At 42.9% G+C, this 16,220-nt stretch overlaps 1 protein-coding gene across 1 annotated transcript; it reads left to right on the top strand.

The window, feature by feature from the left end:
- Window positions 1–11,575: 11,575 nt before the first annotated feature.
- Window positions 11,576–12,138, top strand: BJ212DRAFT_1207387 (uncharacterized protein; the record flags this gene model as incomplete). The annotated part of the gene is made up of 3 exons (XM_041329172.1): window positions 11,576–11,710; window positions 11,893–11,989; window positions 12,038–12,138. Coding segments are annotated over 3 exons (333 nt in total), but the record flags the coding sequence as incomplete, so codon positions are not given.
- Window positions 12,139–16,220: the final 4,082 nt, after the last annotated feature.

Genomic DNA, 16,220 nt, shown 5'->3' with positions numbered 1-16,220 from the left:
ATTGTCCTTTCAAGCATATATCATATAACAAAAAATCTCTTGTTCATAATATTCCAACTAGGCAGGCTGCCAATGCTACTCAAGCCACCAAATTCATTAATTACATCATCTACACTACTCTCTCCATTCAAATAGTCAGGAATACTCCTAAAGCAGCCAATCTGAAAGCTGTAAACAGGCAGAAAAAGCCTTTCCTGTCTTCAGCCTATAGGGGGAAGAGACTAGCCTTTGCATTAAAGCCTTAATATTGGACTGTTGAGGACTGGAATAGGGCTACCTGGTCAGATGAGACAAAAATCAATAGGATGGGGTCAGATGGCTAGGAATATATGTGATGCAAGGCAGAAGAACTACTAGAAGACAGCAAAGTTAAGAAAACACTAAAGTATGGAGTAGGAAACTTGATGGTGTGGTGTTGTATGAGGTGGAATGGAGTAGGAATTCTCTGTGAGGTGGGGGGGAGGATAAATACAGAGTAGCACATATCAATTTTGGAAAAGTATCTGCTCAGAAGCATACAAGAATCCAGAATTAATGAAGAAAACATTACCTTCTAACAAAACAATAACCCTAAGCATACTTCAAGTTGACCATAAAATAGTTTGAAACCTATGGTATCAGTGTTCTAACATGGCAAGTCTGGTCCTCAAACCTCAACCCTGTTAAACAGCCCTGGTAATTACTCAAGATATCACTTGCAGTCTATCAAGATTCTAGATAAGGGTTATTTCAGCTGTGGGAGAGAGTTATAGCAGAGTGGGGCAAGACTGTTAATGAGTAATGCCTCAAATTGATAGATAGTATGCATAGAAGAGTGGTAGAAGTAATTAGAGCAACAGGAGGAAACACCAAGTACTAGAATTATAGAAATTGTGTTGGTCAAACTGAAAGTCAAAAAAGTGTCTCAATGAGTCACCAAATTAAATTAACCATATCTTCACTTGATGATGTAATATTCCCACGCTATAGGAATCAAACCTAAAGCTTAGAGGCAGAGCTTTCCCACACCTCCCTATGGCTTAGTCACATTCTCACACCCTGGCTCATAATAAAGAAACTACATGAAAAGTCACAAACATTGAGACATTTTTTTGAGCTACTGTACTTGGGTAAGGGGCACAGTATACGAGCTGAGGCCAAGCCCCTCTGAGTCAGTCTCTCTCTCTCCTTTGAGCAATATGGTTCTTAACACTGGGGGGGAAGGGAATCACTCAATCATATGTACTGCAGTCATTTTATCATAGCACATGAAGGTCCGGAATGTGTAGGCAGGAATTGTAGCATAGTAAGTGAGCATGCAATGAGTCTATAGGTAATAAGACATCATGCACTGCGGAATGTGAGTAATGTGTAATAAGACCTGTAGCTCATTTAGCAATGACATTTGGGAAAACAACACACCAGTGGAGATAGGTGGACATGGATAGGACATGGGAGGATAGATTCCTAGGACTGGACCAAAGTGCAGATGAGTCAATATATATGGATTAATGATCAGCACTTTATCTCCTTTCCTGGTAGTGAGAAGAACTGTGCTGGTGATCATATGTGCCTAGTGCTAGTATGATCATCACAATGGATTATATGTTTTGCACAGACAGTCTATTTTGTATGGAAATGTGGGGAAATGCTTCTTCTAACTGTACCTATGAGGGGAAGGTACTTCTCATCATCATGATCAATTCTTGTCATCACTGACAATACCATACCTTCCAATCAAGGACCAATTCAGAAGTACTGGGTGCTGAGTGTCCTACAGCTGACTGTCTTACAATGTGTAATGGCTTGATGCATGATTATGCATTACAAATAGTAAGCTTTCATGCATCACCATTGTCTTACTATTGTAATGCTTAATGCATTGTTACCCCAGGGTGTTGTGCAAACATGAGATTATTGACACATGCCAAGTATAGATGCACAGCATATATTCCTTATGATCACCCATACCAACATGAATTGGATGCTCACAAGTCATGAAAGGAAAATTCTCAACAATGTGTGGAAGGGGCAGTGACAAGCAATATATTCTGCACAAAGTGCAGGAGGACATGACCAACAAAACTAGAGGTGCCAACATAACAAAGTCAAAGTCATAGCTGAGGGAGAAGATCCAGCAGCCATGACAGGTTAAATGTGATAGTATGTTAATCTGAACCAGAGATTCTGAATGAGGTAGGAGAGGAGGTTGATATCAAAAGACTGACAAGTTGACCAGAAACAAGCAAATAATGACAAATTCCAGCTATAAACTTGGCCATGGGTGATTGGGACAACTGGGGAAATAGATATTTTTTGAGGCAGACAAGTCCATGTCTCTGCACAGAGATGCCAAAACTTCCTGTTCAGTTCAGAAACAGCCAAAACAGGTTGCTTGATGAGTGGGTTTCCTAGGATCTAAAGGCCACAAGACTTGAGGTCTGAAGCTTCCTACCCCCACCAGCTCTTCCCCCTAGGCTTTTCAGGTCCTGGAACAACTGGGGATGTAATTTTCTAGCATTCAAGGATAAAACCACAAAGGTTCCTCTCTGTATGTAGCCTAGAGTTTTGCCAGTTCTGCCGGTTGTCAGAACTGACTAAACTACCCAGATAACATCAACATTTGAATCAGGGACTGGGAAGAAGCCTGCTCAATTCTATGAACTTCAGAACTTCAGCTTAAGCTTAGGGTTTAAAGCACCCTAGCAGCAATATTCACTGTGGAAACAAGAAAATAACCATTTTCAGATTGAGTATAGATAGAATAGTATTCAGGCCCTAGCTGTACTCTAGTTACCAGATGGATTACAGCCATTTGCAGAATGCTAGGCCAAAAAAATTTCACTACATACATTCAGCAATAAGTTGGGACAACAAACTTTTAACTTCTGATGGACAATCTTGATCTATAACTTGGATGGGACAATACATATCTAAGGAATGAAAGCAAGTTGCTCTACAAATGAGCTTGCTAAATGTCAAGGACCCAATGATTTATTGTTATACTGGAATTAGCAAGCAGTCATTGTGATATCTTTAGAAGGCATATCAGGAGACTGGTGAAGTTGTGAGGACACCAGTTTGTGCAGGTCAACCCCACATCCTTGATAGTCTTGATGCAAATGTGAGTTATTACTTATTCTCAGTACTACTTATATGTTATTTCTCAGTTCCTTGAGGCATGTATCGAGTAACAACCAGATATTCTCCTTACTGAGATGCAAGATAAACTGTGGGAGACTGGTGGTATTAAAGTTTCAATTGCAACAATTTCAAGAACAATATTTAGGTGAGGGTTTACATGGAAGAAGGTATGTCATCACTCATGTCCTTACTGATATGTATGATTCAATACAGCACTATCTAGGTTACATGTCCTTCTGTCAAATGCAATGAAGATGATCAAGCTGCCTATAAGATGCTTATGGGGAAACATTTCTGGCCAGAGCACCTTGTATTTGTGGATGAGTGTCATTTCAACAGGATTTCCTTGTTAGATATTCAATTCTTCCAGCTCTGTCACTTGACAGTATCCTCCACTTGGAGGTTTTAGATCATTTATTCTCTGGTGAATAATTCAGGGATTTTGTTACTGGTGTATTGGACCAAATGCAGCCCTGGCTCATGCCAAACTCAGTGTTTGTCATGGACAATGCAAGTATTCACAAAGTCCAAGGTATTCATGAGATGGTTGAAGAGCAGTGCATTATCCTTATTTCCTGCTCAAACAATACTGATTTCTCTTTTTTTGTAGTGGCATGTGGCTCCTGTACTTGCCTTCTTATTCACCTGATTTAAATCCTATTGAGGAGGTATTTTCAGCTATCAAGGCATGGCTTTGGTCAAACCATGACTATGTACTTGGGGAGACTGAGGGTCCAGCCTGTGATCCATCTGTATTGATATTGGAAGCTGTATATGGCATTGTTACAAGTGAAAAGGCTCATGGCTGGTACAAGCATAGTGAATACATTGTGTAGAGAGCACACTTTTTACTGATTTTGTGCAAGTACCTTGCAGGCATGTTGAAACTGCTGGCAGTGCTATTTTACTAAGTAGTTAGTTTGTATCACTGATTGACAGCTTAGGTCAGGAATTCTCCATCCCTCTCAGTCTTGTCATCACTCTCATACTCATCATACTCACCACTTCCATACTCCAATTCTCCTTCCTGCCACATATCATATTCAATCCTGATAGCACACTCCTTTCCTTTGTCCTGAGTCCCTGAGCTAGGTGCTTCTGGCTCCTCTATCTCTGGCTCCTCATAGGAATTGAGGAGTCCAAGGAGGGGCAGAACCATCCATTTAGTGAAATTGTGGAGGATTCTGGCTTGCTTTTGCCTCATATCACCAATGACACTCAACATATCCTTTGGTAAAAGCATTACTTGGCTCAACAAAACTACCCCTGCATCTAGCAGGGATGTTTCAAGTTCATGAATTTGCAGTTCTGGTCTTTTAACATCAATCAGCACAAGCAACACCCCAATTTTTGGATAGTCTGGCAGCATTGTGTTAGGGATCTGGGCTGCAGACTTGAAGTCACACTGTTGTGAAAGCAGTGGAGGACTAGGAGTCTTTGACATGGAAGCTATGATAGGATTGGCCATTATATTTTGTATGGTGACATGGACTTCAGGTGATGATCCTGACCTCAAGTGACAAGGCCTTTTGTTGACTGGGCCATGGTTGAAATTGAGGCAGTGAGGTGGGTTGTAAATTGTTGTATGACCAAGAGCCTAAGGGTATTTTTTATTTTTTTCTGCAAGCATGGACATGAAACTTATGATCTTTTTAGCCCAGAGAGTCATCTCAGCATGATTGAGATGACAATGGTTATCATAGCTGCTGGTGTGATCTATGAAACAATAGCCATGGTGAAGCTCACATCAAATGTGGCACTAGAGCTGTTTGTACACTTTGAGCTGCATGGAATCCTTGTCAATCACTGGAGGAATATCATCTTCACATATCCTCTTCTTTGCTTTGGTGGTAGTCTGTTTGGCCTTGGAGTAACTGTAAATAATTTTTGATTGATGCAATATAAATAATCACTTACTGCTGCATTCTTTACCTCTAAAGCAACAACTTGTGTATGTGCATTGGATGCTTTGTGACGAAGTCAATCCATAGTGATACTGAATGCTTCCACATCATTTAGGTGAGAAGTTTTGCTGTCATCACCTATGAACTTATACACAAGCTGGACTTCTTCAGGAGCATTGAGGAATGCAAGAACACAACTTTTAAGAAGTCATCCCAAGGTATGTCAGTCTCACCATGAAATCCACACTTTATGTTACCCATAATAATGTCAATGTCAAAACTAAAAACTCCAGGGCATGGTTCAGGATTTTGTCACAGTCTTGCTGATGCTTGGGATGACACTGGGGCTTTTGATGATGCCTAGGACAGTTCTGGAGTTGGATCCAATTGCATTGGAGGGTACTCTAGAGCTGGAACTTCTAGTTGCATCCTTGCCAGTTGCATTGGAAGATACTGCTGGTATTGAGGCTGGCCAGTGTGAATGAAGTGTGGTGGATAATACTGATGCTGCAAAGGTGGCAGATAGTGCTGCAGTACATGCAGCATTTGCAGATAATGTTGTATGAAAGGTTGCTGATGATGTGCTGGCAGCTGTGAATAGTGATGAGGATACTGATGCGAGTTGTGAATATTGCCTGTGCCAGACTGACTCGGAGGGGTACTTGACATAGTAAGTGAGGATGGACTTGTGAGGATGGGCTTGTGAGGATGGGCTTCAAGTTCATGTATCAAGCAGTTCTTATAGTTTTTTTCACAGTATTACACCATAATATTTACATGTCCATATACCTGCAGCACACTGTCCATTGGGACAAAAAATGTTTGCTATTTTTTATGGATCAATCTTGCTGTCAGGTTCTAAGCACACAGACCATGCTTGACAACAAGAGGCCTTGTCCTCCCCTGTCCCACTTCTCCATCCAGAGCCTCTTTCTCCTATAAGATGACAGTGGGCAATGAAGTTTCTAATGATACACTGAAATTGTGTGCCAATTTGTTCAGTTCTAACTATGGTATTTGGGGTGATCAGGCAGTGTTAAGAACTGGTTTCCTCAAGGGAGAGAGAGACTGGCTCAGAGGGGCTTGGCCTCAGCTCATATGCTGTGCCCCTTATCCAAGTATGTGCCCTTCATTTCATATGAGGTCCAATGATGGTCTGATGAAGTCCAGAGGACTTCCAGAGGCTGGCTACTCTGGTAGAGTGCTAGAGGACTTCTGGAGGAGCATGGGAAATGTCCAGAGGAGCACAGGAGAGTTCTGGAGAAATGCAGGAAGTGCTCAGGAGAGTTCCCACTGCAAGGTAATACTTCTACAGGAAACAGGATGGAAGGATAGGAGGTCCAAAGGTATGGAGGGCAGGATGTCTGAAGGACAGGAGGATAGGATGTCCAAAGGTATGGAAGGAATAGGGGTGTTAAGGTCATACCCAAGGGCTAACTGGATCCAAAGGGCTTTGGCCTCAGCTTGTGCACTGTGCCCCTTACTTGAGTATTGCCTCTTATTTTAGGAAGGCAAGACTAATGTGTCTGGAGGGTCAGACAGGTAGCATAGCAGATCCAGATGACTTCCAGATGTGGGATAAGTATTGTAAGGCTAATCTGGTGAAGGTTCAACAACTCTGCTAGGCTGCAGAGCTATAGAAAGAAAGAGGGGTTTTCACTTTGGAGTGAGAGACAAGCTACTGATTTTTTAAATGTTGGTCAAAGTGCACCAGGTGATATGTTTGACCCTTAAGGGAAGCAAGGAAAGCAAGATCCACTGGGTGACACCAGGTCAACTCTGGTGAAGTGCACTGAAGGCGCATGTGCAGGAATACAGAGTGTGTAGGAGCATGAAGCATGGGAATAAGGTGCATGCTGTGCGTGGACATATAATAGACTGGTAGAAGGCATGAAGGCGTGAACTAAGACTGCTAAGTGGAGACTGATGATAGTAGACTGATGCTGATGGCTAGGGCAACAACTCAAGCATGCTAACTGAGGATGATGATTCTCACTAAAAGATACTAACTGACATGATGGTGGTAGGTGTATGAAAAACTTCCCAGGCAACAAGTAAGCTGTGCCTAGACACACTCCCAGGGCTCAGAAGCAAATAGGGAGTGCTCTAAGTATGTAAATGATGTAACTAAGGGTCCATGACAAAATCATGTATCATACAATGCTAAATATGGTCTGATGTGAGAATAAACAAAAAGGGACTCACTAGGGGACTGGTTGGATGATGGATGGATGCTCCAGGACACTGCACAACAAAGGGCAACCGAGCATGGGAAGAGCGCGCTAAGCATGTGTGTGGGAATGCATCACATAGTGCAGGAAAGCGTCATGCCTCTGGCACATTTTGTGGGAAAGTTATAGATAGTGAGTCATGTGCTGTACCAATCATCATGAGTTGAAATATGCACAATATATGCCTAGAGGATTCTCATTCCCTACACCAGACGAGTCCAGACTAGAAACTAGTGGTAGTGGCTGTTGTAGACAGAGGCAGATGTGGATAGACTATAGGAATCAATCCTAAGTCTCAGAGGGTAACAAGAGTAGTGGTACTCAGGTCTGGTGTCTTAATAACTGAGGGTCTTATATAAATGCGTGTAAAATGTAATGACACCACAATTACACTAGGATAAGACTTCTTGCCAGTCCTTGATTAACACGGTCTACAACTTTTCTTCTTTTGTGGTAGATAACGTGTGAGTTCTTGGGAGACTTGCTAAACCAATCTATGTGATTAACTTAGCCAGAGCTTTTGTGTTATATCCCAACTTATAAACTTGTCTAGGATAAACTGTCTAGACACTGGAACGTGGTTCCTTGTTAAGATAATCCTCTGTAGAGACTACAGTCTCAAATACAAATACGTTGACCAAAGACTGGTTGGTCAAATAGGCACAAAGTGGTGAGAAACTGGTCTCACAAATGAACAGATTGTCCAAAGCTCATGTTGGTCAATATCAGATAACTAGGTGAGAAGCTAGTCTCACAAATGAACAGATTGACCAAAGCTTGTGTTGGTCAATATCAGAAACTAGGTGAGAAGCAGGTCTCACAAATGAACAGATTGACCAAAGCTTGTGTTGGTCAATATCAGAAACTAGGTGAGAAGCAGGTCTCACAAATGAACAGATTGACCAAAGCTCATGTTGGTCAATATCAGATGAATAGGTGAGAAGCTGGTCTCACAAATGAACAGATTGACCAAAGCTCGTGTTGGTCAATATCAGAAACTAGGTGAGAAGCTGGTCTCAAATAAACTAAGTTTCTATCATAAGAAACTTATGTAATCTCAAGGGAATGTCTTTTCCCTGCACTTGGTGCTTCAAAGGGGCTTTCTTTGTAAGCAACAATCTTCACAGTGAGTAGCTCAAACTGAGATTCAAATGATTGCAAGTGGGAGATCCTATTTTTTGGGGGGGAGAATGGGCCCTCCTTATATACATTTTGTGTGGGAATATTATGTAAGTAAAAAAGCGGAGCAATGACATCAGAAGTGGAGCAGAACATTCCAGAACAAATGACATCATCATGACATCATAGCTTTCAACAGAATACTTGCAGGAGTATCTGTGGAGCCATATGACATCATTATGACATCATACCCTGTAGGTACAATTTTGTGAAGTATCTGATGGGTCAGAGCATCCCAATAGAAAAATAAATCAAGGAAATACTAGAGAAAACAACTCAGAAATAATAATACAATAACAAGACACAAAACACAGGCTTTTTAGGTAGGTTTTTGTTAGGCTTTAAACTTTTCTCTATGGTTTTCTCTAGCCAAAGTGAATAAGCCAAAGGCAAGGCAATACCTTAACCTTCTTGCTTCACAATATCAACTAGGTCATTATGTGATTCCCATCTCACAAATGACTTTTCTTTAAGATATAATAAATTCATGAATCACAGAGGGGAAACTGAACTATATGACCAAGGTTTGAAACCAAGGTATGGGTTGACTAGCCTGATGCCTAAGCTCACAGACTTTGTCTTTTAGGGGGGCTACCTAGTAGTCATGTCCATGCATGATTCCCAAATCATGCAGGACACCGGAGGATAGGAATGAGTAGCACTAAGTTGATATTCAAACTGAGGTGCTACAGAGAGTTACAGGAGGTTATATACTATAGGTATCTAACGGAATGATCTATCAGCAGAGTCCGAGGCTATGTACAAAGCATATGGATAGTCTATTGGTAAGTAGAAATGGATCACAAATCATGAAACGGAAATGAAGCATAGGTAATGAATCAGGGAGCAGGACAGATATACAGATAGCCGAAATACTGGAGTTAGGGGATTACTGAAAGGAGATGAGCACTGGTTGTGGATTTGGATGAATTGTGGACCAGACTGGACAAGTAGACAGATTGGATGATGAGATGTTGGAGGGGGATAAGATGTGGATTGGATCTGAGATGAGATAAGGATCAGATCTGAGATCCAGATATGTGGATATGACAAGGGGCTACATCAGATGAAGTCCAATGTAGAAACAAACAGAGGTAGACTACCCTAAGGTAGAGTCAGAGGGACAGGGATTGGACCTAAGTCCAGAAAGAGGGTAAATGCCAGAAAGGCAAAGCTCTGGCCTAGGGAATCAATCCCTAGGCCTGATGGATAGGACAGACTTAGGTGGACCAAAGTCTGAGAGAGGATTGGGCAAGTAGAGCAGGATCTAAGATGAGAGAACAGGATCTAAGATGATATTCAAACTGAGGAAACTACAGGAGTATCTATAGGGGTTATATACTGGAGAGTATCTGAGGGGATCAGTAAGCAAAGGAGCAGGGCTATGTATGAGCATGTGAAAACACATTAGTAAGTAAGATGGAACATAACTAAATGAACTCGGAGATGAAGACTTGTACAAGGATCAATAAGCAAGATGGAACAAGAGGTAACCGAAAGCCAGAAAGGCGGAGATGTCTAAATGGGGATAGGTGCAGGATATCAGACAGAAGGCAGGAATACATCCAGAGATAGTTACAGTTAATATCTGGAGGTCTGGAGATCTGAGGATCCAGAAGATGAGGTGGATACAGGACTGGGATATGAGGAGGTGGATATAGTCCAGAATCTGAGACAAGGTGAAGTCCAGATGTCTTGCTGGATGGAGTGGGAATATTATGGAATGTGGGTCCAGATTGTGGGATATGACAGGCAGCTACAATCTCCAAATTTACTGTAGCTGGTCAGTAGTTGAGGTGTTGATCATTGGCCATTGCTGAATCATTTACACAGGGAAACAGGTCAAGATGACCAGTGCAAGACTATGATCCCAATGTTTGTCTCACCTGGAGAGTAGTGTTTTGGTAACCTGCTACATCCAAATTGACCCACTTGAGAGTGAGCATCCTCAACTTTATGGATATGCATTTGCCACAGTCTGGGACTATGGTGAAAATAAAGGTAGTTATCTCAATTTATTGCAAAGCTCACCTTCTGATTTTGTTAAGTTGGCTGGGTGATGCAGCTTGTCATCAATGAAGCAGTCCATCAGTGTTACATCACAACCCACCTCTTGCAAGCTCTGAAGTGCCATACCTTATTCACCCATGTTAACATTGTTGGTCTCATCTCATCTCACCCTGCTGCTTGCAATGCTTTGGCAAAATATGCTGGTGAGTTATCACCCTCATTATATTCAGATGTTAATATTAAAATTATGAAGCTGCTAATATCAAGGATGTTGAATTGGACTTCATTTGTCAACATGCAAAGGGCATTCTGGCATCTTCCCCCATTAGCTATCTAAAGGCCACTCAACTGAGGGGTTCACTCTTCCAAGACAGCTGTGACAACAGAGCTATATCATCTTGTTGGATAATGGACAAATGTCGGACATTACTGTAGTTTACATATATTTGGTTCACTTACAACTTTACCTATCACTTAGCACTCAGTAGACCTCAGTGACTTACTGCATCACTGAGTGTTATACTTGCTGCACATCTGTGTTCACCAAGTTTTATGTTGACCACACTGAGCCTTTAGTGGTGTTGGAACAGTACAAGAAAAAAGGTCAATGGTGCTTGGGTGAGCTTCTCAATGGACATGAATTTCTTGCTGTTTTTCCTATTGCACCCATGAGCCCAGTTCACAATGATAACTAGCATGCCCTACATATCTGATCAGAGAATAGAAGTTGAAATACCACTGTGTATGTAGTAGTGCTGCCAGAGTCCAGTTCAGAACTTCAGTTCAGACCTGAACCTTTCCAAACCGGACCATAGGTTCAGTCCCAGTTCGGCATACTGTAAGGACCAGACACATTATTATGTTCAGCATTCGGCTGATGCTTGAAACTTGTGAACATGTTCCCAACTAGCTCTGTTTGATGAACCCTTATTTCAGGTACAGAAATCTCCCCAAGCCCACACCTTCTTCCAAAAGTGCTGTGCTGAGGTCAACGAGCCTAACCTGGAGCTCTTAAAATGGATTCGCACTCAATGGGCCTTGCTGTTTGGCATGTTGGAGTGCACCCTCAAGTTGTGTAAGGTCAGTTGTTGCCGCTACTGCTGCTACAAACAATACTAACTCTATTGACAGGGTGTGAATAGGTTTATACAGCTTGCAGATGATAGTGATGAAGTTCTGAACCTGCAGGGCAAGTCGTATGGTGCATTCAAGCTCTCAGCTGAGGAATGGAAGAAGTTAGAGTTGATGCATAATGTGCTTCAGGTGCATGTGCCATGCAAGCTTCTTCATTGACAAATTTAATTTTTATTAACCTATTGCATTACCAGGAGCCTGCAAATGCTCAGCAATCGTTCTCTGCAACTTGTGAACCCACTGTATGGCATGCAATCCCAGTGCTCGAATTCCTCCAACAAACCTGGCAAAATATGGCTGGGTCTTCAAAGTTTGCTGACTTTTCAACTTCCATTGACTCTGGCATCAACAATCTTTGCAAGTGGTACCACAAGATCGATGAAACCAATGTCTATTTCATTTGTCTCAGTACATGTTTTGATTAATATAATGCCCTATTTAATGTATTGTATCTAGTGCTTGACCCCAACTACAAGATTGCATATGTGAAGAGTAAATGGGAGCCCTGTGACTTTGACAAGGGCATGAGATGCCTACAGATTGTTTTTGACAAATACTATCATCATAATTCCTTGCCGGATGCAGAGCCTGCTGTTGTGGCTCCTTTCTCTCTTGTATGCCAAGGCTCATATGGCCACAGTTGGATGCATGATGCTGTCAAATCCTGTGTTGCAAGTGACACTGCAAGCCAAAGGCCTCATCAAGAACTTGAGGACTACCTGGCTTCCCCACTAGAGGACATCGAGAATGTAGTAGCTTGGTTGGGTGTGAGTGTTCTTTTTTGAATCACTATTCCTTACAAGTTGACATAAATGTCCTTAGCATCATTCAATTCAATATCCCACTATCTCTCACATTGCTAAGGACTACTTAGCTATTCAAGGCTCTGCCGTTGCATCCGAATGAGCTTTTTCGAGTGGCAGGATCACTGGGACTTCATGCCATAATTGTTTGTTGCTGTTGATGTTTGAGGCCCTTCAACTATTGAAGAGCAGGTATCATCAGGGCCATATTTCTGCAACAGCTCAAGCTGAGTTTGCCACAGCTCGTGAATGCTATGTCATGGATATGGTGTAGTCAGTAGTTACTCATTGAATTTTTCATGTAGTTCTCGAAATTTTTTTGAAATTTATATGTTGCATTCAGACATTCAAACACATTCTGAACTCAAACTGAACATTTGCAAATGCGTTCATAAGGGTCCAGTCCAGTGTTTGCTCTCCTTGCCTGAACCAGACCCAAGGTTCAGTTCTAGGTTCAACAAAACACCCTCAAGAACCAGACCAAACCAGACCGCAGCAGCACTAGTATGTAGTGAAAAAAATTTGGCCTAGTGTTCTGCAAATGGCTGTAACTAATATCTAGCTTGATCCATCAGACACACCACATTCAAGTTGTGTGTAGATACAAATTGAATATATGACAGATCCTCCTATGCAACAGACCTGTAAATAAAAGGTGCTTCTGGATGAACCCCATGTCATCCCCATCATCCCCATCCTCCTGCTATATTTCGGCACATGCTAGGCATGCAGCACCATCCACATGGAGCTGCTGGAGCACCTACAGAAAAACCTGTTGTACAGCTCAGGGGGTTCAAAATATGAATTTGTACCCATCGTCCCGCTTATTCCCGATGATCTTTTCATGGACACAGTGGGTGACTATCCATAGGCTGAAATATTGTGGAATAAAATAAGATAGAATAAAAAAGACCATTTAAGGAAATTGTGCCACGATGCTGCTGTCCATTTGCGTCGAATTTGCAAAACATTATTTTCTGACCCCCTTACAAACTCTAAATCTAGAAGGGGGGGGGCCCCCCCCCCTTACAGATTATTCTGGATTATAAACGACGGATTAAAACCATTTTGGGCCACTACACCCAAGCTATCTGCTGACTAATCATACTTGAAGGTCCCTGCCTGACACATGTTCAGCATGGCAATAGTCGCTACCTGGTCCAAACATTTTCCAATATATGCAGTCCAATCCCTGAGCTCCCTGGTGAAGTTTTCAGCTGAAGTTTTAAGATTACTATCAGCAGACGACGCCAACACGTACCACTGCGACCGGCCAGGGTATGAGGTGAGCAGTGCTGACACCATTCTCTCCCTATAAGTCTAGAGTCGCAAAAACCATTCATTCCCCAAGTTACTGCGACTGTTTTTTTGTCATTAAATACTTTATTCCATGTGTGTACTAACATATTCATGCGACCACCACAGGGCCATTCTACTAACTACAAACGTCTAGAATCATTTATGCATCTGACAGTTCAGGTTTTTGAGACATATAAAAGCACACATTGGAGGACAACAAGGTAAGCATTATTTTCATTAAAACTACAGCACACAATGTCTGACATTCCCCCTCCACAATCCATGATGATACCTCCTGGTAGTACCCCATCTTACCCCAAATTACGCTATGACCATGCTAGAAATGCATTCGCCCGCGATAATTTTGGCGCTTGGGTGTCTCATCCAGGCATCTGCAAAGTAAGTCTTATCAAACGATTGTTTACTGGCAGCTGATACTCGACTTACTATAGACTCTTACAACTGATTGGTCCTTTCGGTTCGAACATGGCAATGGTCCAGGTTATCAGGTACGTCGAGTATCATATGATGTTTTTGACTCAACTAACTATATACATGCAGCCTGCTTCTACCTACACACTCACTCCAGCCTTCCAGTCCTACGAAGGCACACCTCCACCCTTGCTGGCATCCAGTTCTTGCCCTGCTCTATGTGAGGCGCCAACCATGAATATAGCTAACCCTGCACTCCTCCCCCTACCTCACTCTGATGATATGGACTTGATTTACCCTGCCAGTATTGTGGAGGCCTGCAGCTATACTCCAGCCACCAAAACAGCAGGCGCTCGTCGCAAGGCCAAAGCCCCAAGGGACAAAGGCAAGGAGAAGGAGAATGCTGGATATGCTAACCCAAAGAAGCATTCTCAAGAGGACAGAGACGAGGATGATGAAGCAGAAGCACGAGTGAGGCGAGGCCGCCCTCAGGGGTCCAACAATTATACTGCCTTGGACATTAAAAGTCTCCTCGACATAGTCCATGATGAGCTCCCTCTTGGTCAACATGGGTGGCAGACTGTTCAAGTTAAGTTCGGCCAATGGGCCAAGGTGAACCACCGGCCTGAACGCAAACTCACTTCACTCGAAACAAAGTTCAAACAGGTAAGATTCAACTTGTCTCATGACTGTGACATTGCTCACAAGTAGAACTACAGTTGGTCAAGACTACGAAGCCAACTGGAGATGGTGTGTGCCCTCCAGAAGTCACACATGCCCATCGCATCAAACAACTCATTAACAAGCATGCAGGAACCCATGACCTGCATGACACAGATTATGATGCCATGGAAGATGATGACAGTCACTCTGTTGTCTCTGACCAGAACCAGGATGAGCATACGTCCCCCCCAATTCAGCATACAGCAATTGCCCACTCCACTCCTCGTACAGATGCCCCAGCTCCATGTCACAATACTCGAGGAGTGGCAGCTACGGATTTACTCACTTGACTTTCCACTGCATTTGACCCAGCCACCCAATGCAACCATGACAAAGATTGTGCCAATCGCAGCCTTGCCACCATGCAACTACTTACCCAAAGTCAGCAGCTCCGTGATTCCCAAGCTACTACGGAAACCCTGCATGGCCAACTCTTCGATTTGCATGCTCACATGTACGACATTGAACGCAAACATGATTGGGCCGAGCTTTGCATTGAGATGATGCAGATGAGCGGATCCACGCACCGTCAGCATGTTCGGATGCCCAAACACAAGAATTTGCATCAAGAGTGGTACCCTGAGGGTGGGGGATCCATTAGGTGGCTTACTGATGAAGGTGAAAGTACCGCATCTGAGGGGCCCAAGCCACCACGCCTTCAAAGATGCGGCCCCTCTGGACATCCCAAGTATTCTGATCACCCATATTTCGAGGACTTCGCTGATGAACCTATCAAGCCCATTCAAAAGGAGGGGTCAGTAGAGATTTGATTATGCTATGATGCTTACAATGTACCTAGGGTACCAATGTACCATGCAAAGATTGCTGCTTCTCACCATTCTGCATCTTGCGCTCATTCCATCTTGAATGTCTTTCCTGTCTACCTTCTCGTCTGTCTCATCATCTCCATTGAAATTGGCATTGCAGGTACTGGACGGTTGGATGCTACAACGTTCTATGTCTTGCGCTCATTCTGTCTCGAACGTCTTTTCCTTTGTCTTCCCCTTTGTCTGACCTCTTGTCTGTCTCATCATCTCCATCGAAATCGGCATTGCAGGTACTGGATGGTTGGATGCTACAACATTCTACATCTTGCGCTCATTCTGTCTCGAACGTCTTTCCTGTCTGCCTTCTTGTTAAGAACCATGCTCGAAGGAGAAAGAGACTGACTCAGAGGGGCTTGGCCTCAGCTCGTACGCTGTGCCCCTTACCTGAGTATGTGCCCTTCATTTCAGAGGAAGTCTGATGATGGTCTGACAAAGTCTGGAGGACTTCCGGAGGAGTGCGGGAAACATCTGGAGGAGCACGGGAGAGTTCCGGAGGAATGCAGGAAATGCTCAGGAGAGTTCCCGCTGCAATGTAATACTTCTACAGGAAAACAG

The sequence above is a fragment of the Suillus subaureus genome, assembly GCF_016647635.1.
Source record: "Suillus subaureus strain MN1 chromosome Unknown BJ212scaffold_25, whole genome shotgun sequence".
NCBI classification, from domain to species: domain Eukaryota; kingdom Fungi; phylum Basidiomycota; class Agaricomycetes; order Boletales; family Suillaceae; genus Suillus; species Suillus subaureus.
This window is presented reverse-complemented; position numbering and strand designations above follow the sequence as displayed.